Here is a 24846-nt window from a genome sequence, read left to right as displayed (position 1 = left end):
ATGAATGAAGACAGAAAAGCAAGATGGCAAAGGGTGAATGTAAAGAGAAAGTAGGGATGACAACAAAAATAGAGCGAAAGCAAGATGAAAGCAGATAAATGTGTAGAAGGGAGAGCGAGTAGACCGGGGTCAAATAATATTTCTAAGTGTTCTTTAGACTTTGCTTTCTAAAGGAGAGTGATGTTCTTTATCCACTTGACTATCCGTGGGAAAACAATGGAAAACCACATGGGTGCAAGTAATCAGGACAATTCAAATTCAAAGAGTAGTAGTTTTCACTTCATGCTTGCTGAACTACTGCTGCACCTTGGTTTCATTTGCATAGAATAATATTTGACCGCGGTCTGGAAGAGAGATGATGACGATGATGGGTTGTTTTTTTTTGTGTTTTTCCTCGAAGCCCGCGGGACTCACCTCTGCTACAGGACACGCCAAAGACTTCAAGGCCAAAGGATAAAGGCAAGAGAAAAGAACAAGAACAGAAACAAAAACTGGAGAAGGCAAGAGAGAGAGAGAGAGAGAGAGAGAGAGAGAGGAGAGAAAGAGGGAAGAAAGAGAGTGAGCGAGTTAGAGGAACACTCCAGACATGTTAGTGACAGCAGAGGCAGACACAGAGAGGTTCATGTTACACGGAAACAGGCACAGTATCAATAATGGAAGCGCTGCGTTTCAGAGAGTACCTGTAACTTCAACACCTCAATACTGATTAGAACTTCAAACCTCAACACACTTCAAATCACCATTCATGTTTAATCCGACGTTGAATAGACAAAACAGTTTTGACAAAACTACTTTAGGCCTTGAGTTGCATCAGTTGTAGTCACTCATATGAACAGCTACTGCAGCTTCATGGCACAAATCATGAGGTTTGGTCTCCTGTACATAATACAACAAGAAGCACTACTACTGCACACCCCATCATGTCTGGTTCATTTGATGTTCAGTGGGTCATATGTTCAGTAGAATATTGCTTATCCAAACTCCATAAATAGAGTTCCTTTGGGAGACAGATTTTTTGGGGGAAATGTGAAATGTATTGGCTATTCTGGGCCAAAATGTGAATGTACACAGTCTGAAATTCTTACCTGACATTTAAAATCCTATCTAATGTTGATTTCAGGTGAAAACATCATCTGAAGTGCTGATCTTCAGAGAACTAATGAACTTGGCACTATCTCATAATAAGTTTTACTTGTAAGTAGTGCTAAATTGATTAGCCAATCGACAGAAAACGAATCAATTATAATTTTGACAATCAACTAATCGTTTTAGTCATTTATCAAGTAAAAATACCAAACATTTGCAGGTTACAGCTTCAGAAATGCTAAGATTTGCTGCTTTTCTCCATTTTATATCATTATAAGATTAATGCTTTGGGATTTTTTTGGGCTGCTGGTCAGACTAAGTAAGACATTTTAAGAATCAGTTTGGGTTCTGGTAACTTGTGATGGGTCACTGTTTTAGACATTTTATAGACTAAATGATGAATAGATTAATCGAAAATATAATCAATAGATGAATCGATAATGGAAATAATCGTTAGTTGCAGCCCTACTTGTAAGCCATTGGTCTTTTTACAGTGTATGTATAATTTTTTTGAAAGTTGAATTTTACAACAAAAAAAACCTTCAAAAGTAGCCTACCTTTTCCTCCAGGTCTTTTATCTGTCTCCTCTGGATGTCCGTCTTGTCTTCAAGGTCACGGATTCTCTGCAAACAAGCAGAGAGAAGCAGGTCAGATGAGGAAGAGGAAGAGGAAGAGGCGTCTTGGTGGATATGCAGGAGAAGGCAAACACCATGTACTTGTGACAGTGAGGAGTCGAATCTTTGACTCATCACCAAGCCTTTTTTTTTTTGTGTTTTTTGTGTTCGTCCCTTGCTCACTTATGCGCTTTTGTTCATTTGTGTGCTTACATGAAGCATTAATATATTCTTATTTTTTGCATTCAAGGCTAAAAATCCTTGTTCACAAGCCAAAAAAATGCAAACGACAAAGCAGTATTATTATTACAGTAGTTAGCATTGTGATATATTACCTACTCACTAGATGTTTCTGTTGGAATTATCTAACCTATTCTTCTCTATTGTGGAAATATGACTTTTTGTTTGTGTCAAGGAGTAGTGAGAAATTCTATTAATGTTGTTGCAGCTTGTACTGGTTGCCAATTGAGGTCATAGATTGCTTAATGCCCCTTTAATGTGACTCATCCAAACAAATTTCCACAAAACTACATCATATTAACACACACACACACACACACACACACACTCAGGGTCCCACCTGGTGCGCCTGATGCAGCAGCTCCATCCTCTCCTGGAGAATCTGGCAGTCGTACTCCCGGCTCTTCCTCAGCATCTGCCTCCTCAGCTTCTCCACCGCCGTCCGCAGCTCGTCCCGCTGCATCTCGTCCAGAGGCTCGCCGTACTTTATCACCTGCAGCAGGGAGAAGATTCAAGTTTCGAGAGTCAGGCAGAGTAGATACTGTGGTGGATTTAAAAAGAAAACAAAAAAGTTCTCCAGACATCATGAGTGATATTTTCAGTCTTACTATTCTTGGATCGAGTTTCTGGTTGTGATGTTATCAATCTAATGAGTTTCCACTGTCTTCATTTGCATTCATAACCTTATTTATTCTAATAAATCTAATCTGTATTCATAATCTTCTGAGTCTCTATAGTCTTCCTAACATTCCCATATTTCCAAGAAACCATGCAAATGTCATGTAGACTCAAGGATAAATTTCTGCACAAAACAGGCTTTGGTACCTGAGTTAGCCTAAATAGTTTAATATGTTTTAGCCTACTTAGGTGCCAGATGGGTGGGGTTTGCCAAAGCAATATTGATGAATGTGTCGATAAGGTTTACATAATCACAGGAATGTACTTTGAAAGCCATTTAATATCCTTTTCTGTGACGAACTTCCTGATACCATCTGAAATGATGTCCTGATTTGATGAACCTCACCCATCTGGTATTCCAGGCATGTGATGAAAACATGCTAGGAATTATACATGAGTGCTATTTGACACAGATCTGTTTCCAAGAAGGAACCATGACATTATGTAGTAGTTATATATAAAATAAAAAAATTAATTAATTTCTGAAAGAGTTTCCTGGAAAGAACTGCAACATTTTAAACTATTTATTGGAAAAACAGAGGCAGAGGTCGATTTGGTAACCAAAGTAATTATTCACTTATAAGGAAATTAGAGGAAGAAGTTATTTTTGGTAATTGTTGAGTTATTTACTTATCTGTAATCTAGAAGAAGATGGACATACACAATTTTTGCCTGTTCAGATGATATGTTGACCACGTTACTAAATCAACCTCTGACTCTACTTTTCAAATAATTAGTTTATAATTTTGCTTTCATCAGTTCCAGGAAACTCATATAATTTCACGGTTCTTTCTTGGAAACTCCTAAAGAAATTACCAGGTATTTATCAGCTCTACCAATTGTATGGTTCCTACATTTTCCTTATAATTAGTACACAATGTCAATGTTCATGGTTCAAGAAGTTAACAGTTACATATCAACTCCTTTCTAGGAAATTATTAAGAAATAGCAGACCTGGAAAATAAAGTAACGACAAGACATCAAGACAATCTGAAGAAGCTATCCTCTTTGAAAATGTACTCTCAGAATATAATTTAACTGGATGTAAAATGTTGCACAGTAGTGTGTGATAACCTTGTCCTGCTGCAGAGCGTTATACAACGTCGCTTCCAACTCCTGAATTTGCTGTGGAGAGGAGAAGAGAAGAAGAGCGGTTACTACTTCTGATTACACACACACACACACACACACTCTCTCTCTCTCTCTCTCCCTCTCTCTCACCATGTAGGCCTGGTCCAGGGCCTGTTTTCTGTAGTCCAGCTCCTCTTCTAGATATCCTTTCTGCTTACAGAACATTTCCTGTACAGGGTGGGCAGGTCAGGGGCAGCGGTTAGAAAAAACACAACAAGACAAGAACAAAACATACATCTACAGCTTTTTTCTATTTCACTACGTGTTTGCAATATTGTATTCCAAAATGCTTGACTGCGTGACTTTATGAATAAAAGAAGAAACAAATCAGGTACTACTGTATATTACTGTATATAGAACCATTCATTATCCATTTAAAGCTATATTTCTTTACTATAAAGTTAAAAAAAGGTTTGCACCAACTGCTTCTGTGTGTAGAATGGTAATACACTAGGCAATTTCCATCAGTGGACAACCAGCAACAAAGTGACACACAGGGTCAAAAATCTATTTAGATGTTTTCCAGATGCAACATGTTCCTGTGTGACTGAAGCAACAATGCTGCCCATAACAGTTGACCACAAAGTTATGTTGTGTATCACTGCCTTCGAAGCTCCATATTTCCTCACCATCTCTATCTCCAGGTCCATCATCTTCTGGTGCAGCGCTGCCTCCGTCCCTTCGATCTGCTGAATCCACTAGAGGGCGACAAACAGCAAAAACACAAGTCTGGTCAATGCAGCAAAAGCCAGTCAGTACCTTCAATTAAAATCACTGTTATCAGAGGAACTGGTTGATGCACTTACCTTTTCTGCTAGAGACAAAACAGTGCTAGCTTGAATAATGGCCACTTGTTCCTCATTTCGTAAGTTCTATACAAGGGGAAAAATAGGTTTAATGACTTATAATAAATGATTTACATAGTGTTTTAATAGCACTGTTATCTGATTGATTTGTTATTTTATTTTAGTGTCATGCACAAAGTGCCCAGCCCACATGGACTTACAAGACACTATACATTCAGTTGCATCGGTGTACAATGTAAAAAGAAACATATCAATATGAAAAACTCAAATGTCATATGCACAAAGTATTTTGCATTTTTTCCCATGCCTTACAAATAAAGTTTGCCACATATAATCCCCCTTTTCTGAAACATAACTTCAGTCTTTCATAATCATCCAACCAAAAGATATCCACATAAATAGAAGACATTTTACTAAAATGCACACTCCTCATTTCATCATATATGGGTAGAACACAAAATGGATTTCACTTTAAATTTCTACTTACACAACAGATAAGAGAAACAACAACTGTCCTGCTCTGCGCTACCACTGAATCCACCTGTTTCTGTGGCTAAAGGTGAAGTACCAGACCTTAACTGAGCACAGAGACATCTTTGGTTTTTGGGTTGGTTTTTCGCCACGTATGGTTCTACGTTCTGTGGATATGTTGTGCTGTTAAAATCCATCTGACTTACCCCATTGTCACCCAGGATATCTAGGAGTTTGATGAGATCAGGTATGCACACGTCCTGTGAAGAAGGGAAAACCACAGTTGGCATCAGAAATCATCATAATAACCTGTCAGGTTATCAGGTTATTGGTATCATGCCAATAGCAATAACATATAATTTGAACTTTTATCCAAAACTTTGAAGGTGCCTTAATAAGATATTCTTCTTTCAAAAGCATAAAAACATTTATTTTCCTAAGTAATTAATATGATAAAACAGGAGTTACTCTGTCTGCGTACCTTGACCCCTTCCTTCATGCAGTAGATCTGCAGTGCGCTGACCCCCTCAGAGAAGGGATGCATCCTCAGGTGGTTGAAGGGAGGCGACCTCCTCTCACGCTCCTACAAAGAAACAGAAATACATGTAAAGTTGATTTCATTACACTAAGGGAAATTATAAAACATGTCTTAGTCTCTGTTTCTAATCTTATGAATCTCTACTGTCTTTATACTGGTATCAAACCTGGATGAATTAGTATTTACACTTTTAATGGCTTGTTTTAGCTTATAGGTGCCAGGTTTGTGCGGGTTGCCACATAGGACAATGCAATGAACAAGGAGATAACAATGATAAAACTTCTTTACACATTTGTATGAATGCAGACCTGTAGAGCATATTTAATTTAAGTGGTAATCCATGAGATGTCTTGCCACACATCACTTGTCAATCAAACAGTGTGTCCAGTACTGTGATGTCTTTTTCTTTGGATTTTCTGTTGAAGTTTGAGTGTCTTATCATCACAATACATGAAGGAAATTCTGGGAAATACGTTTGGTGTCCCCTCCCACTGCTTTCAATATGTAACTACTTTAAATAAACCTTGGTATATAAATGGCAGTACCATGTAGAGTTCATTTCTTCAAACAAAAATGATCTACTGACTACCAAACATTTCACAACTGTGTTCAGTCCAGCACTGTGCTGTGATGTTTGAGCAGGTCACTCTCCTCTGTGCTCACTAGGTGGCGTCTTTATCCCTTACAATCTTGTTTCTGTATCTGCACTGCAGCACAGCGCGAGCACAAAGACCACCGTCAGCTAGATCTCCGCCTGACTGCTTGATTGACTGACTGGCAGACTGGCTGCCTGCCTGTCTGTATGGCTGAATGGCTGAGCCGACAAGCCGGTTACAACAGAGGAGAAAAACATAATTAATTACCGACAGTGATGGGTGACAAGCTGTAGGCCCTGATCTGGCATGCACAGCACGACGATGGCCTACATGTGGCTGGACACAGTTGCCGTGTGTGTTTGTGTGTGTGTGTGTGTGTGTGTGTGTGTGTGTGTGTGTACATTTAGAATCATTCCACAACATGGGACTCTATTGATTTCCAGTCTAATGTGGACTTAATGCATTAAAGCTGTGCCACAAGTATCAAATCTAATCTCTATTCCATAATGTACGGTCTAATTTATGTTCCCTACAATCCAAACTCGAACAATGCTCAGTCAGCAGAAATTCAGCCATCCGGGTGCTCACTGGGACATGTCGGTATAACCAAGAAGCATTTCATTACTACTGGGTGCTCAGATACGTCCAAAGATGACAAACTAACATAAATAAAAGGGGGGAAATAGGGACAAACAGGCAATACGATGTACATGAAGGCCTTAGAAACAACTGCTGTTTCTGAACTATGGAAAAACTGAAATGCAAGGTGGGATCTAATCAGCATCTCTCTCGCATTGCTGCTATGTTTGAATTCTCTTTTCAGAAAAGTATCTTCTGCGAATTAGTAAACAGCCTGCCACTTCTTTGCTTTGCACCTTATTTTCACATTCTTACCTGCTTACCTGCTTTTAATTGTCTTTTCCCTGTAGAAAGTTGAGATCTGCTTTGAATCAAAGTGTGTATACTGTATGATAAAATGCCTCATTCCTACTTTTATTATTATTACAAACCCCTGTCCAACTCCACTGGGTTATGTTTTCACCCCATTCCATCTGTTTGTCTGTTAGCAGGATGTTATGTTATATAAAATTATGAATGGATTTGCATGAAACTTTGTGGAAAGGTTGGTCATGGGGCAAGGAACAACTGATTCACTTTTCACACTGATTGGCCAATGGGGGCGCGTGGCAGTGGGCGTGCCTTCCCACTAAAAGGCATATAACTTTTCACGTAACACCATCAGATTTTAGAGCGTTAGGGTTGGGTTACAGATATTCACTTACTGGAAAACCAAGCTATGAGATAATTCCAGTTGCATAAGAGCTTAGGCAAACCCAAAAGTGCAACAGCTTTTTTCAGTTATTCAATAGCCAAGATTTTCTGATTTGTTCGGGAAGATCAAATTTTTTGCTTAATTCAATTTGGACAAGGGCCTTGACATAACTGAAATAAATACCAGGGAAGGCCATTTCATTCTGAAGTAAAATTCTGATATGAGAGAATGAGCAAATTCTCTTCAGTCATGAGAGGGATGTTTACATGATGAATGCGCCGGCAACATTTGGAACTTGGCAAAACGATCTGGGTTCACCTCACAGGACCTCTTTTCAGGCTAGTAAAATGTCTTTCTGGAACTTGGTAGGGAATCTATAAAATGATTTGGGCTCACATCGCAGGACATTTTTTTTCAGGCTAGTAAAACGTTTTTTGGAAGTCAGTGGGGTATCCTGGGTTCACCTCACACGACCTGTTCATTGAGTAACTTGAAATGAGTTTTGGGACTTGGGACGGTATCTTTACAATCATTTGGGCTCATCTCGCAGGAACTTATATCCTGTTAGTAAAATGTGTTTTGGAGCTCAGTAGGGAACTCACCTCTAGCTCCAGTATCCTGAACTCCAACAGTTCATTCTGGTCTTTGGAGTCCTGAAGCTCCTGCTGTAGCCGACCAGACTCTGAGTCCAACTTGTCCACCTGGACACAAGAGAGAGATCAGAATTAACGATGCGAGTTACAGAGGAAGAGGCAGGTTGTCCATAATCATATTAGAGAACATCTTCAAGGGTATTGTGGCTTTTATATAATGCTTATAACCAAGTGTACTGTCTGTAAAGTTAAAAAAAAAACAAGGTCATGCACTTCCTAGTTGCCAAAAGATTTAACATCACAAAGGGTTGTTTCGGCCAGTCTGATTGGCCAAAAGTGTGTTCTGATTGATCAAAGATGTGTTCAAATTGTACTGAAAACATTACATAATTTTTATGGGAATTATGAAAAAAATAAAATTTTCATGAGATTTACGGGAATTATCCATGATGTGACACAGAGGTGAAATTAACCATTCAGGAGACAAAACAAAGGGATTATCAGCACAGTTTCAACACACATTTGACCAATCAGATTACTTGGATGAAACTATCTGTTGTACAGATACAGACAGATACAGATGTACTTTATTAATCCCCATGGGGGGAAATTTGGGTGTCACCCAGCAGCATTACATAAACAACATATAACATTAACAAAACAATAACAAATACAGACAGTTCAGCACAGCAGGAAAATTGAGATAAATATATAAAAAAAACAGTGATAACTACAAACTTATCAAAACCACAAAAGGCAGACCGAATACTGCAGCTATGTGATTATCACAAAACAGTAAGTTGAGTCCAACCTTCTCTAATAGCTCCTGATTCCTTCGTAGGAAGAGCTGCTTCTCCTCCACCCATTTGGAGTCCTGATGGGGCAGAAGCAGTTAATGGTTAAAATCAACACTATTTCTAAAAAGAAAAACAACTGGAAAATGTCATTTGAAGTGTTTAGTTTCAAGAGGTATTCCCAGTTAGAAAAAACGTGGCACATACTTATGAAATCAGGATTGAATTGGAATCACAATTGTGGAGCTTTTAAGAGGATAGTTCATCATTCATCATCTGTCTCAACTCACTATATTTTAGAGATACTGAATGATTCAGGTAATGTTTCTATTTTTTCCCCCACATGGATATATCATGTTTTGGAAATTAACTCTTCAGTTGGAAAACATCATATCTGTCACAAAGTCACTGGTCTATAGAGAGTTGTCAGTCTAGAAAGGCGAAGTGAGATTTCTTGTCACGCCAAACGTGTTTCACTCCAAAGCCGGAACTGTACGGTTTAATTTGATTTCAAACAGTGGATTGAGATTTCATGTCATGCCAATCATGTTCTGCTCCAGGCAGGAACGATATTATTTCATTCAGTTTTAAATGGTGATACAAAAAATGGTCTCCACTGCAACCTGGCCCATGTGAGGGTGCCCTTCAACTCAAAAACTGTCTTAATGCTTGGGTCAAATCAGAGCAAGACTAACATCCTACAGGCTTCAGGTTGTTGGCTGCATGAAAGAAATTTCACATAGAGGCCTACACATCACACACACACACACACACACACACACACACACACACGCACGCACGCACTAACTCAACCTACCAGGTGGTCACTCACTTGCTCACTCACTTCCTCACTATCTCCAAAATAAGTTAATCTTTGGAGTGTGTTGGTAGGATTGCTACATTTTGTCTGTGTGTGTGTGCTTGTGTGTGCACGTGCATGTATGTGTATGTGTGTGTTTGTAGATGTGTGTATGTGAGTGTGTGTCTCTCCATGTGTGTGTCTGATAGTGGTGAGTTCTCTACCTGTCCTTTCAGGGTCAGTTCCTTCTCCAAGTCCTCTATTTTGGCCTTGTACCTGAGAACGTCTGCATGGAGCTGCTCCTGAGCCTGAAACAGCAGCAAAACAACAACACACCCATTAGCCAAAGGAAGGAAACTTAAAGCTGCACTAGGTGAGATTTTTCCGTGAAAATCTACCCGTTGTATCAGCCTAAATCACAACCAGGGGCTGCAACAGAGAAGAGCATTCCAACCCCCACTAATTACATTAAATTTGTACCATGGATTCGCCCAAATAAAATTTTGGTGTCAGGTAAGAGTGAAATACAGAAGTTGCTCCTAAACAGCAGTGAGCAAACGCTCTATCCAGAGAAAGCAAGACTGACCAACGATGTTTTAACTTCTTCAGCACCTCCAACCCAACCAGCCACTAACACAGTAGGACTTTTAAGTCCTTGGTTGACAAAGTGATAAAACTTGTACAGACTGGATCCTGGAGATATTGAATGATTTGCTGTGTACAATATATGTTGACTCTCAAACGTCAGCTGCTGTTAAACGGGAGGTGTGTGTGTGTGTGTGTCTTGTGTTTGTGTGCGTGGTCATAGTCTCTTGCAGTGTTGGAATTAATCATTATGTAATTATGGCCTAACCAGAATTTTCTTGCCACCATCACCACTAGTTAACTGCCCTGCTTAATGACCTGTTTTTTCGTCAATACAGTATTGTACCTTGGCTTCCATCTCGGCGTCCAGTATGCCTCCCTTCTGCTCCTGCAGCAGGGCGTAGGCTCGCTGCAAGGCCTGATACTCCCTGGTCAGCTGACGGAAACGCAGCTCCGACTCCTCATTGGCCAAACCCTTGTTTGATAAACACAGGTTAAAGGTCAAAGGTTAGGGTTGCTTTGGTACTGGGTTTATAAGCCTACACCACCATCTGGAATATTGCTGACATAATTGATTCTGCACATCTCTGTAAGTAGTAGCTGCACATTAATGTTTGAATGGAGCTGATATCTTGAAGTATGTTTGAGTTATGCAAGTCCAAAGTTTTGAGTGGAAGAGTGAATAAAGAAAGAAAAAATAAAGAACTACAACAACACAGGTGTTCTAGCCACCAATAAATAAAGAACTACAAAACATAAGCAGAGGTAAGGGCCTACATCTGAAATGATTTAGTTGAAAAAATAGCCATGTCAGAGTGAAGCGTGATTACAGACACACTGGCTCTGCAAAGTGTTTATCACATAGTCTGAGCCTAAGTTACACCACGAAAACCGATTGATAGGGAACAATGTCTTCACTTTCATTCTTGATGTACAACCAAGGTACAGAATATCAACATACTAATCTGTGTGACACTCAATGAGCAAGACAAGGGGGAACAACACAAGACAAAACCATCAGAAGTCAGGAACTACACAAAAATTCAAAACAAACATTTTAGAATAGCGAAGCCAGACTGAGAACCAAGGTTCACAGTTTCACACTTGATGAGTCCAAATGGCGTTCCAGTCTTTGTGATGCTCAAAAGCTACAGAAACAGGAGATAAACTCGTGCTCATGCTGACGTGATGGATACCAGACAAGTTCTCACCTCATCCAGATCTTCGTCAGGTGTGGCGGGGGTTCGGTCCATCCGAAACGAAGCCACCGAGGAAGACTCCGAGTCCATCGACTCCTCATCATAGCCGAAGAAGGTGTCCACTACGATGTGCCTCTGCAGAAGAGACGGACGAAAGATTTATCTCACGATGAATCTCAAGATTTCTCTCATGACCTTTGATGACAGATGTCCGATGACCAATATCCTTATTTGCATCTTATTGTACCTTATTTTATCCTTATTTCATCCTTTATTAACCTCAGGTCAAAGTGTTAATTTTGTCCTCACTCCTGGGTGTCACAGAATGATTTTTTTTATGTTGTTGTATTTAGCATAATATAACTCTAGTGACAAGAATTTTGTTTTCTGTGTTATGTTATTAACCTTTCTACCGGCTCTACTTCTACAAGAATTACAAGCTTGCTTAATAGCTACATTTAAAACCATTAGCCTAGGAACAATATCAGCATTACACAAAGTTATAAAAAGTGTTCTAATGGGATCGTTACCATTTCCATACCATTTCCTCAGTTCATTGATTATTTGAATCCAGCTCATATGTATATATTCATCATGATAAGCCTCTTTGATAAAGACTTCTTGAAAGGATTTCCACCAAAACTGACTTTTAGGATGCTGTTTTACCTGATTTTATTGTCTTGTCCCTGTAGAACATTGAGATTTGCTTTGAATCAAAGTGTGTATACTCACTGCCTCATTCCTACTTTTATTATTATTACAAACCCCTGTCCAGCTCCAGTGGGTTATGTCTGTTTGGCTGTTAGCAGGATATTTCAAAAAGTTATGAATGGATTTGCACGAAACTTTGTGGAAAGGTTGGTCAACAACAACTGATTCACTTTTCACACTGATTGGCCAAAGGGGCGTGTGGCAGTGGGTGTGGCTTCGCACTACAAGGCATATACTGTAACTTAAGGATTCACGTAACACCAGCAAACGTTGTGTGTCTATCAGCAGACATGAGGGTTAGGGTTAGGTTACAGACATTCACTTACTGGAAAACCAAGCTATGAGATAATTCCAGTTGCATAAGAGTTTAGACAAACCCAAAAGAACAGCTTTTTTCAGTTGACAAAGCCAGAAACAATTCAATTTCTTGTACCTTTATTGGCCTGGAACTTCGTTTATGCCTCTTCTTTCTTAAAAGTTTTTCTCTATCCTGGAAAAAAGACATATGGAAAAAGCATTAACACACTGTATATAAATACATATAAGATTTTTTTTCTTAGAAAACGTCATAACAGACACTAATTTGCTCAACAAGTTGCACATGGCGTTCTCTCTTTAATACATTAAGTGATTACGCACAATATAGTATAGATCCTGCCTTGTGGTCCATTTCAAATCCCCCCCCCCCCCCCCCATATAGAAGAACTTACTCTTGTCAGCTCATCAATCATGCTCTGTTGCTCCAGGACCTGAAGCTTGAGAAAGGCAATCTCTTGGTCATCATGGGCCTGGTCCAGGTCATTCAGAGACTTCAGCTTCTTCAGCGGAGGGTGGGAGCTGATCTTCTCCTTCTGCAGACAGAGGCAACACAGAGAGAAGACCTCTAAACATCACTACATCAGTCACTCAATCTGCACTAATGTTCTTGTACCCACAGACCAATCTGCAGTAAAACAAACTAAGATACGCCAAGTGGTTGAATGGGTAAAGCCTGGTGACTGCTGTCAAGGAGTTTAGGCTAGAAATAAAATGTACTGTGAGGTGCTTTGGATAAAAACATGGCAAATAAGTGTCATGTACTGTAATAAGCTGTTGGGCAAATGTCTAAAGAAATTTGAGGACATGAACTTTGGTCATTAAGAAGATGTGATTGCTGCAGTACTTGCAATACTGAGAACAATGATTTTTATTGTTCTCAGGACTGTAAACACTGCAGGATCTTCTTTTCCCAAGTGTTAACTGCCCATTCCACTTACCTTGCTGGTGGGTAGTGTGCCAGAATACCATTTAAACATGAAATGTGATTACAAACACTTCACTAATACTATTAGACCACTTTGAGGACAGGACATCATTGAGACTACTCTTATGCTGCTCCATTGGCAGGTTGAATTTGTGGACACTCTCAAGATTTGCTAAGGCTACTATTTGTATTCACAAGCCATTCTGCACACATAAAAAGTCACAAGGCACGTTACAATTAACACTGAAAAGATCTGGAAAAGATCTTAACATTGAAAACATCATACATATCTAGCATATCATTCACATTTTCCCAGGAATAATAACTGAATATATGCTGAATATAACTGAATGTAACTGTTCCACTTTACGACAGAAATACAAATGTGGACTTCTGACAACTTCTGACATAAAATTACACACAGTCACACGTATTCCACTGACCTTTAAGCAATTGTACTAGAAGCAACAGATTTAAGTAAGTGCCATGTTCAATGGCACCTTAAGGGAAGAAAGACCGCTACTTTTTCACTTTTTTGGATATTAAAAATCCAACATCTGTGTAAAAAGAAAGGACTTGGTGCTGACCATCTCCAGGTTCTCCCTGGCCAGGCTCTTGAGTTTGTCCTCCAGCCTCTGGAGAGTCTGGGTCAAATCGTCATTCCTCTTACTCAGCAGCTTGTTCTTGTCCAGCAGTGGCTTGCACTGCTTCTCCGACTCCCGCACTCGCTTCAGCTGGCAGAGAGAAAGGGACACAGGGAAAAATTAAAAAGCTGACAGGGAGCGATAGAGTTTTAGTGACTGGCATGAGGAAGGTAAACAGCAAAGGAAAGACCAAGACACAGAGGAAAGGTGGCGTGATTAAGTCTTAAGTTCTTTTGAGGGTTTTTTAATCATGTGTTTCTTGATCATAGAGATCCATGTTAATTAGCTGGTCATACCAGTTCGTTCCTCTCATCCACTAGCAGCGAGTTGCGGTCCTCCAGTTTGCGTATGGTGGAGTTGAGTTCAGCAACACGCCTCTGATTTCTCCTCAGGTCCTGACGAAATATAACAAAATGAAACAATAATTGTCTCACTAATACAGCCACTAGTCACAGGTAAAAAAAAAATAATAATAATAATGCATGTTACAATACCAGTCAAAGGTTTGGACACACCTGATTGAATGTACTAAGTTTTTCATTATCTTAAAGCCATTTTGATCTAAAGGCTTATGCTTAAATGCTTGAAATTTGTTTCTTAGACAAATATAAATAGTGAAATTGATGCCTATGTATGAATTTCTTTCCAAAGCCTTTGCCTTTCCATCAAGGCAAAGGGCGGCTACTTTAAAGAATCTAAAATATAAGATAGTTTTGATTTGATTAACATTTTTTGGTCACTGCATAATTCCATTTGTGTTATTTCATAGTTTTGATGTCTTTACTATTGTTCTAAAATGTGGAAAATAGTAAAAATAAAGAAAAATGTGGTGTGTCCAAACTTTTGACTGGTAGTGTATATAACCTACTTTTTAATAAATATCAAATCTTAAAAGTCTAACAGGGAAAGAAAAGTTATTTTAGGAAGTAAATCCCACATTTAGCTCCCGCTTCCTACTTACTGGGCTTCCACAGTGCTCGGCACCATCCCCTGCCCGCCCGGGGATTTCCCTTTTGGGGCTTCCCAGGCCGCACTCGGCCTCCTTCACGAGGAACAGTTGTTCATCCAGGGCATCCTTCTGCAGCTGCAGCTTCTGTAGGAAACCTGCTGTTGACTCCAGTTCCTTCTCCAGAGCAAAGATGGTGCGGTCTTTAGACTTGATTTCATCCACCTACAGTGAGGAGAGAGGAAATGATGCTAGATCACTTTGAATCTGCAGATTTTTGTTTCACTAATCAGTTACTAATCATAACTACACAGAATGTACAAAACATTAGGGGTACCTGCTCTTTCCTCAAAATAGACTAAATGAATGAATCCAGGTGAGAACTTTAATCCCTTATTGATTTCACCATCTAAATCCACTTCTGGGATTAAGGGGAGATGTACATATAGGGAGGGGACAATTGACAATTTAAACCTGAGGACAAGTGTGGCAGGGACTGTGTAAAAATGGGTGCCACTGAAATATTAGGAGGGTGTTGATTTGTATTCACTAGCAGCAATTGTGCGTACCAGTCTGCGGATGTCCCTCTCGCAGTCCCACTTGATCTTGGAGATCTGCTCCTGGTGCTGCTGGTGCTCCACCCTCAGGTCGCCGGCCTTCATTTTGTCGGCTTGGATCATGTTGCTGAGAGCCTCGTCCGTCTGCTTCTTGGTGCTCTTCAGCTCCAATATCTCCTGCAGGAGCTTCACCCTCTCCTGGTCGAAGAACCGGCGCGCCTCCTCCTTGGCTTCAAGGGTCAGCGCGGTGCGCACCTATAGGAACAGGGTGAGGAGGAGGGGGAGCAAGTTAGAGAAAGAGAAAGGGCAGCAATGGCTGAAAACAGCGGATTGCATGGATCTTCACAACTTCAACAGTATTGAATAGACGTGGTTACTTTCTGTGCTGTCTATGAATGAAAATAAAAATGCAACCACTGATACAGTACATCTGATCAATTATATGTTTATAAATTGTCAACTAACCATAATATCTAGTGAGCACACATCTGGCACAGTGGCCATTCATTACCTAGCTAGTAGCTAGTAGCTAGTAGCTAGCAGCTAGCATTAGTAGGCTATTGGCATGTTAACAATAACATTGCTTGGCTAAATTAGCTCACGAGTTGCTAACAAAGTAAAAAAAAAAACTGTTTAGGTTAACTGAGCTGACTTTTTTCAAGCTGCAACTCAGTGACAACTAGGCTAAGGACAACTTAGCCTTTACTCCAAAACACTCACAGTAACCTATTTGAACACAAATTTACCTTATCATTCACTTTTACTTACATTCAGTTTTACTTAAATTCACATTCACTTACATTCACTTATAGCTGAATGGACCTACACCCACACCACAACTATCTTTTTCATTCACAGTATCTTTGTTTTTCTAGCCCAGCTGTTACTTATTAGCCATTATTTGCGCAAAGCTAATTGTCCAATGGACCTCCATGATGATGCCAGCTGTGGTTGCTATGAGATCTGAGACGCAACTGCAAAGCCCATCATTTCTTGAATCAAACGCTAACTCCACTCTCCTTGCTCAACCTCACCTTCTCTCCGCTGCCATCGCGCATGGCACTTATGGCAGCCTTGAGTCTCTGGTTCTCCTGGTCTTTGATCTTGGCGTGGCGGGCCAGCTCCTGCTCGTGCTGCCGCATCAGGTTTTCCCTGAGAGCCTGGAGCTCCTTCTGCTTTTCCTCATGCCACTTGGCCCGCTGCTCCGTTAGTGTGGCTGTGTGGCGGTGTTGCTCCTGCTCTCGCACTCGCTTCACCTCCTGCACCTTGTCGCGCTCCAGCTTGCTCACCTTTGGGGAAAGTGAGACAGAAAGATGAGTGAAGGAATCAGGTTGTAGCGTTATTCGACATACCTACTATCCATATCTCAGTTGTCTCACTCCATGCAGCCATCAATCATCGTTTAAGAACATCTGGCTTTGTGGTTTAACACTTTTTTTCTTTCCTTGATTTAGCTAAACTGGACCTTGGACCTTTGGATTAGTTAATCAGGTTGCAACAATCCTACAAGGCTGGATCCTCAAAGGTCAAGCAAAAATTATTAGCACTGGCCTTGCCCAATCAAAAAGCCACTTTTGTGCAAATTTATTTTAACAATTGTTTGGGATACTATAAATATCCCAGAAGGGGATATTTGTCTTTGTGCCTGCCTACTTCCACAAGGAGGTCAGAGCAAAGAATCAGCTACAATGCCCCTGAAGCTGGTAGGTGCTTGCTAAAGGAAACTTCATGAAGGCGGACACTTGGGGTCATAGGGGATCGAAGCTGGGACCTTTGAGTTACAGAACTTTCTCTTTAACCTCTAGGCCATAATGCCATGTGCTTTTAAAATCAGCCATGGGTTTTGCAAGTATCAAAGTTAATTCATTGTCATACTATCCTGGGAAATGGAGCCTCATTTGAAAAAAACAGTAAGAGGGTGGTCATACTGTGAGTAGAAAGGACTTCCACCTGCCTTTGCTGATGTTGCCAGTTTTATACATGTGCCAACGTAAAATTTGCTGACAACACTGTTTTATGTATGTGCAATGTTAGTGTCCAAATTGGGTTTGGGTTAAATATTTAACCCAGAAGAACCAGAAGAAGTACTTAAAAAGGGGTTTAATAAGACAGATGTATGGTGTAGCTGTGCGTTATGTCATGTGGCAATATATAATAGTTTACTGTATGAATGCATATGTGCCATGTCAAGTAAAACATCAACATTGACAAGTGTTCTACCATTAACTGAACATGTGCCATATGTGCAGTTCACCTAAAGACAAGGCTGTCATATATATCTTGTCACAAGATGGCCTTCTACATCTAGGACCCTGTTCATTTCCCAAAATGCAGTTTGACTTTAAATCTACATTATGTAACTTTTTCATGGTAAAATACTGCCTTACAGTCAATCTAAGTAATGTGTTGGGGCTCACCCAGAGTAAATCCACTGAGCAGCGTTGCATGAAACCACCGCGAAAATTTGCACAGGAATCCACATCTGGTATAGAGCCACTAACTATGCTAGCACAGCTATCCAGTGAATTAACAAGTGGACCCACCTTTCTTGATGAAAAAATGTGTACATGCCTTTCTTTTTCCTCTCTTTCCTTTCTTTACTCTTCTTTTTTTTCCACCATCTCTTGCTACTACTGTGATTTTCTATTCCTGACGTGACACTGACACAGACACTGGTTGTAGCTTTAATTTATCTACTGGGTTTCGAGACAGACCAGCGTTGGAACCATGATGTTAGATTTACCCATCAACACACCACACAAACAAACTGTGCTGTGAGATGGTACGATTTAAAAAGCAATTTGGACACTTAACACACTTTTATTCAAGGTATAGTTTTACTGGCACATGCTGTAAATCTGTTAATGGATATGCTCATGCCACTTTCTAGATGGAATTCCAAGCATTATGTTGAAGGATTTACAGATGGTGATAGATGATAACTGCCCATAGCTATTCTGGATTCAAAAGAAGTTTAAAATAAGTTCTCAACCACTGCTCTTGTGAAGCAGAATAGCCCAGACTGAAACATCAAAAACACTGTAGCGTCATCCTTACACAAGGGATTATATTCGGTGCCCTGGCAATGCCGATCTTAAAGTTGGCACATTAGGGTTCAGCTCTAATTAGTTTATATTGGCAGTGACCTAAAAGCCTTTGAATGCCCAGGGCAAAGCCACAGAAGCTAACTTTGCCATGCATGTGCCAAAGGAAAATAAACAGAATCAAAATGAGAACTGGTACATGCCAGACATCTGTTTATAGATCACCCATGTGAGTTCTGATACCGTACCTTGCATTTTTCTTGGTGCAGCTCTATCTGAATGTCAGTCAGCTTGGACCTGAGATCTTCGTTGGCTGCCTGTAGGGCTGAGATGAGCGCTTCGGGCTTCTCGCCCTTCGCACGCCCTTTCTTGGCCATTGAGTCAAATACTAGAGAAGCTCCTCCGATGCTTTCATTGAGACTTCACAGAAACTTTCCTAGGCCCTCCCGAGGTTTCCAGTTCCTCCTCTTCCTCATTCTTCTAGTAGACACAAGGGCTGCGGGTAGAGAGAGAGAGAGAGAGAGAGAGAGAGAGAGAGAGAGAGAGAGAGAGAGAGAGAACCTAATCAGTTAACAGGCCTAATCATTCTTATTCTTACTTGTTTTCTGTTACTGTCCTTAGGAATATGCTTTGGGAATACTGTACTGTATATGGTAATGCCAATAAAGCCTCATGTAACTGAATTGAATTGAATTTAGTTTAGTTTTTCCAGAACAATTTTCCAGATAAGATCACCCTCAGTTTCTAGGAATAATAAAAATACATACATTACATATGCGACATATACATATAACCCCCACAAATTCATATACGTGCATTCATCCATGGAAAGAACACAATAATGAGTCAATTAAGTCAATTGGTTACAGTTCATTTGGGAATTTTCTCTATCTGCTTATTCCTTTCCTGGGTTACAGGAGGCTGGAGCCTATCCCAGCATACACTGGGCGGAAAGCAGGACAGGCTGTCAGTCCATCACAGTGCTAACACTGTTATACAGACAATCACATTTGTACCTATATGGGCAACGAAGAGTCTCCAATTCACCTTGACTTGCATGTCGTTGGAATGTGGGAGGAAACCCACGCAAACATGCAAAACTCCACATAGAAAGTGAATCGAACCCAGATCCTTTTTGCTCAGATGCTACAGCTATACTAGCAAAAATTGCCACCACACTATTCAAATTAACAAAGCAGACATGAGGAGGCTAGATGATCTATTGAGTCCGAAAGACTTTAGTAAATAATTCTTAGCATTTGCCTTGTACCAGAGTACCAGATGCGTGAAGTTTACTGCAACAGGACAATTTGCATGGTGTGAGGTAAATCGTCAATCTAATAAATCTTTCAATAAATTGACTTTCAGATACTTTGTGACTGTTCTAGATTTCTGTACCTCTCTGCTGTACTGTACTGTCCTATATGACAAACCATGCAGCACCTAAGCAGGCCAAAACAAACTATGAAAAGTACATATGCTATCTGACCGAGGTCTGGCTCTGTCTAATGCCGATGATGTAATATTCTGCACTAAAGAGAAACCCCAGAAAGATAACCCTGAAGGCCTCAGACTCTAGAAGCATTAAGGACACACACACACACACACACACACACACACAGAGTTGGATGGTCTCCTTTATAATCTGAAGAGGAGTGACATAATGACGATTAAGAGATTAGAAGATTTAAAATGATGATTTGAGATGAGGAAGGCAGTCCACATTATCGTCATCATCACATTTGCTCTCCACGCACTTTTCTCTCTGTGGTGTTACGGCCTTTTAAATTTTCAAATCCAGTTTGTTTACATCTGGAGTGAAAAGTTAAAAGAAAAAACTTTCAGGATAAATTTGAATCCACAGCTAACATTTGTACAAAATGACAATCAATTCTGACATAGCATCACTTTAGAATAACTTTATCAGTCAGAATCACTCTATTCACCAGTTTAAGTGGAATTTAATGTAAGAGAATTTGTTGTGTTGTCACTGGTGCAGAGACAGATCATCACCTGACATGGAACAGTACATGCTGACACAAAGTACAAGGCCAACAGGACCTTGTATGCAGTGCAAAGGGACAGAGCAAGATATACCACTCGTATCTCTCTACAAATACACATTAAGCATTCAGCGACTGTACATTTAGGCAAGATGCCATATAATATGGTTGCAGCTGTAGAGGAGAGCGTCCTATAGTGCATTGGTCCAGTGTACCATGTTACTCAATATGATGAGAGGCATGACAAAAATAGAAAAATAAATAGCATGGCCGTAAGCAGTTAACAGCAGTAGGTTTACAGACAGTTGTATGGGGGCGGTGAGGAGGGAGTGTGGTGATTGAGGTGGACTTAGGTGAACTGGCTCAGTAGGGTGACAGTTCTTGAGAAGAAGCTGTTGAGGTGACAGGTGATCCTGATCATAATGGACAGGAACCATGCCAGAGGAAAGTTTTTGGGACAGATGGTTGTCTGGGTGTGCAGGGTCGACGGTAATCCTTCCTGCCCTAGTCTCTGCCCATGTGTTGTGCAGTCACTTATTGAGGGCAGCTGAAAGCCAATGAGCTGCTCAGTGGTGCAGACACACCGGAGTCTGTGTCACTGTCTCAGAGTAAATCCAGGCTATTAGAAGGAGTTTTTGATTCTTGACCAGTTAAACTGGCCTAGGATAGTTTGTGAGACAACGCATTTTTTTTTTCAGTTGCCACAGAAAGAACATTCCCTTTTGGGCTTTCTTGATTACACAGAGATGTTCTTGTCTTATTTGAGGGTGTTGGTAATGGTGGAACCTTTGAACTTGAATGAAAACGGAGTTCGCAGGTGAACTATTGATCTACATGGGGTGATAAGCAGGCGCATTGCTTTCAAAGTCAATCCACAGCTCCAAAGTTTTGAGTGCGTTCAACTTTAGGCTATTGGCAACACACCATGACATGAAGTCGTCCATCTCTCTCAGTGTACATTGCAATTATTATTGCTGGTGACAAGGCCCACCAGGGTGGTGTCACCTGCTAACGTGAACAGTTTGGTAGAGAGCACATGTTCCCATGGTGTGCTGATGGCTGATACGTGATCAGTCAGCCCAGCATGACTAACGAACAAATGGTCACCAGACACTCAGACCACTGGCAATAAACAACTACCATAAACATGACTTGGACACATACACCCTCGCATGACCGCGACCCACAGGGAATCCCCTCACTGTAACAAAGGACTACTGTAGAACACTGTAACAAAGGACTACAAACTATATGACCTGTTCCAGGGAACAGGGAATTCCAATGAGATCTATAGTGATTGTTGGGAACAATCACTATAGATCTCAGTCATTTTAGCCTCCATTTATCAATAATCTGGCTTCATTCTCATCCTATAACTCTCCCAATGATATACTGCTTTGTTGACATTTTCCCTTGCCCTCCTGTCCTCCCTCCTGCCCTCCCTCCTGTTTTCCCTTGCCCTCCCTTGCCATACTGTAGCAATATTAATAATAATAATCATAACAATAATAGTTGTAACCATAAGAACAACAAAGCTCTTGTGTTTGGCCAACCGACAGGGCTTTTCCCATGTAGTATGATACCGGTCCCTATATCAATTGGTTCACTGGACGAATGATTGTCTATTGGGGATATGTATACGGTAATAATAACTTATAATTTCCCCTTTTAAATAATATAACCTTTGAGCTCTGATTCCTACAGTGTGTTTGTGCTCACAGCAAGGGGATCAAACAGGTCTAAACAAATAGCCTGCTTAGAGGAATATTACATGCAAGCTAAGACAAACGTGGTTAGAGGCCGAGCATTAACGCTACAGAATAATTATGAATTGACAAGCAAATATACTGACACTCGGCATGGAAATTCATTTGTGTCACTGTGTCACTTCCCATCTGTGCCTAGTGTCTGAATGAATTGTTCTCTTTGTCTGTGAGACACCAACTGGCTCCAAAACCATAAGCTATGGTTCCTCGCAACACGATCAAAGTTAACAACTGACCTATTCTTCCACACACTTCCTATGGAACAACAATATGTGGTTAAACATCATATTACTGTACTATAGAAATTACTGTAACACGTGACACTTGCACTCTACTTGAGATTAAGCTGTGATTAGGCTCAACAACAGTTAATGACTCAAGAAATTCAGAGTGAAGCTGGGTGTAAAAAGACATCGGATGCGTGCGAAAATCCAAAGGCCAAATGTGAATAATGCCACTGCTTTGCCTGAGGTACTGCTGTCTGCATTTGAACACTAGAAGCTCTTAGATGTTAAAGAGGCCAGCTACTCTTGGAGGCAGATGGATGCTCTTCAAATTTTTTTTTATTGATGCAGTAAATCAGGTAGCATGCCTGATGAAGGAATGCTGCAGAAACGCATTGGTTTTAGCTTTTTTTTCTCTTGTTCACTTTCATTGAAAGAATCTAAAAAAAATATGTGACCAGTATGCTCGTGGCTCTCAGATGATTTCTTGGCTCAATTTTTTCCTCAATTCTCAATTTCAATGTGAAATATATCTTATATGTTTTAAACCAGGTATTGTTTAACAACAGTGAAATGGCTGTTTATGCCAACCCTCTGTTATGTAGGCTAGTCCAAATAGACTGCTCCTGTGCAGCCTTTAGCAGGTCTTTAAGCAGTGGCTCAAGTACACAAAGGCCACTCCCGTGTCAGACATAATTTTGGGTAGCCAGTTGCGTTTGTTTAATTAGGTTTTTTTAGGTTATTTTCATGGATACCCTCCGCATTGTTCCCTGTGATGACAGATGATGGTGGTAACCCAAAATCTTTAAAAGAAAATACACAAATCGACACATTGGGAGACAACTACGAGTAGCAGAACAGAAGTGCATGGGTTTGATCCCACTTGGAACACTAGCTGTACACCTTGAGGCTAAAAACCTTTCTGGGACCTTGCCTTGGTTCTGGTAAATCACGGTAGCGGCAGAGGCAAGATGACGCTGAGCACTTTGCTGTGGCAGCAGTAAGTCTAAATGTCTTCAATGGGTGGGAAGAGAGAGAGACAGACAGAGAGAGAGAGAGAGTTATGACATAACATTGATTAAAAGATTTTGAGCTAAAGATTTTGAGCTGAAGAACACAGTCCTCATCATCACGTTTTACTGTACATGCAGATTTCACTCTGCGGTGTTTTTAAAGTGCTGTTGCTCTTTTAAGTATTACTTATGGAGGCTGTCCAAGGAAACGCTGCCACTGTCTGGATTTGTTTCTGTACATAACATACTGTATTTGTCAGCACATTATACCTAAGTAAGAGAAAATTAACAATTTGAGAATATGATTTAGAACGTGACAGGACATGAGTTTTCCCTTGGTAGCACATTAGGATAAGACAGTTACCTTGAAAAATGAGCATTCCTCCATCATACTATCATAGACATGAGATTGGAGATGGGAACTTTTACTTCACTTCTCGAGCGAATAGCAGCAACTCACTGACCTATAGTGACAAAGAACTTAGGAAGGAAACTAGGACGCTAAAGCTGTGTCAGCAAGGTTTACCGTCTATGATGTTGCCTGTGATTGTGTATTGCACTTATCGCGTCTGTGTTGTCCGAGCTGCTCCACAGAGCATGTTGTTTTGAAAGAGGAGCAGAGGGGGAAAGCCTCTATATGTGTAAGTATACTGCAGCTTTTGTAAGTATAGCTAATGTAAACAAAAGCTGAACTGAAACAAACTACAAAACAGCCACAGACTACAGCCAGACACTAGTATAGCAGGTTACAATGATCTGCTTTATAGAGTATGTTTGTCACTATAGGCCTTTAATTGCAGATTGCCATTAATTTTATGATATTTTTACCTGAGTCATTACACCAGAAAACAACCTATATCAATTATATTTGTCATTATTTCAATGCATTAAGTTAGTATGAGTGCGTTTCAGCTATTGAGAAATGAATCTCAGCTATTATTTAGCTTGGAAGTGAATGCAACGTGAATGCAATGCAAATGCAACATGAATGCAAGGCAGGCAGTGGAGCAGCTGTCACTGAGTTCAAAGGAGGCTTTCCCTCAATGCCTGACGGTGGTAGTGGTGGAGCCTGCAGGTTACATAACCAGCTAACTTGCTAGATCTTTACTTGTAAACAATGTCACATTTATTTTCCCTGTCAAATCACAGGCTACACAAATACCCTACCTTCTGCAGCACAGTATAGTGGCTACACTGTGTTGCAGAAAGCATTAGGGTTACAGAGTGTATGTTTGCTTACAAGATGTGGAATTTGTGCCTTGACATAAGATGTAGCATAGTTGTTCCTGGGA

At 40.3% G+C, this 24846-nt stretch overlaps 1 protein-coding gene across 3 annotated transcripts; it reads right to left on the bottom strand.

Annotated features, from left to right (window-relative positions):
- Positions 1–440: 440 nt before the first annotated feature.
- On the bottom strand, positions 441–18925 carry jakmip2 (janus kinase and microtubule interacting protein 2). 3 transcript variants are annotated; one of them, XM_071916315.2, is made up of 22 exons: positions 18797–18925; positions 16539–16793; positions 15517–15759; positions 14939–15172; positions 14298–14396; positions 13945–14091; positions 12825–12965; positions 12548–12604; positions 11416–11538; positions 10551–10679; positions 9844–9927; positions 8838–8900; positions 8036–8134; positions 5508–5609; positions 5233–5286; positions 4556–4621; positions 4379–4447; positions 3840–3917; positions 3693–3743; positions 2281–2433; positions 1644–1709; positions 441–491 (listed from the first exon to the last, which is right to left on the bottom strand). In XM_071916315.2, exons 1-22 carry the CDS (start codon positions 18923–18925, stop codon positions 441–443), a joined length of 2493 nt encoding a protein of 830 aa, XP_071772416.1. The 3 variants fall into 3 exon arrangements, with proteins under 3 accessions (XP_071772416.1, XP_071772417.1, XP_071772418.1); XM_071916316.2 differs by having other exon boundaries at positions 14963–15172; XM_071916317.2 differs by lacking the exon at positions 8838–8900 and having other exon boundaries at positions 14963–15172.
- Between the last annotated feature and the right edge of the window lie 5921 nt (positions 18926–24846).

This window comes from Centroberyx gerrardi, chromosome 11, assembly GCF_048128805.1.
Source record: "Centroberyx gerrardi isolate f3 chromosome 11, fCenGer3.hap1.cur.20231027, whole genome shotgun sequence".
In the NCBI taxonomy this organism is placed as follows: Eukaryota; Metazoa; Chordata; class Actinopteri; order Beryciformes; family Berycidae; genus Centroberyx; species Centroberyx gerrardi.
This window is presented reverse-complemented; position numbering and strand designations above follow the sequence as displayed.

Bases quoted from the DNA above. Each gene is read 5' to 3' on its own strand.
- jakmip2 (XM_071916315.2), bottom strand. From the start codon at position 18,925: ATGGCCAAGAAAGGGCGTGCGAAGGGCGAGAAGCCCGAAGCGCTCATC. The intron at 12,966-13,944 runs GTCAGCACCAAG...CTCTGTCTGCAG, and splicing joins CCAGGGAGAACCTGGAGATG to AAGGAGAAGATCAGCTCCCA. The intron at 12,605-12,824 runs GTAAGTTCTTCT...TCTTTTTTCCAG, and splicing joins TGATTGATGAGCTGACAAGA to GATAGAGAAAAACTTTTAAG.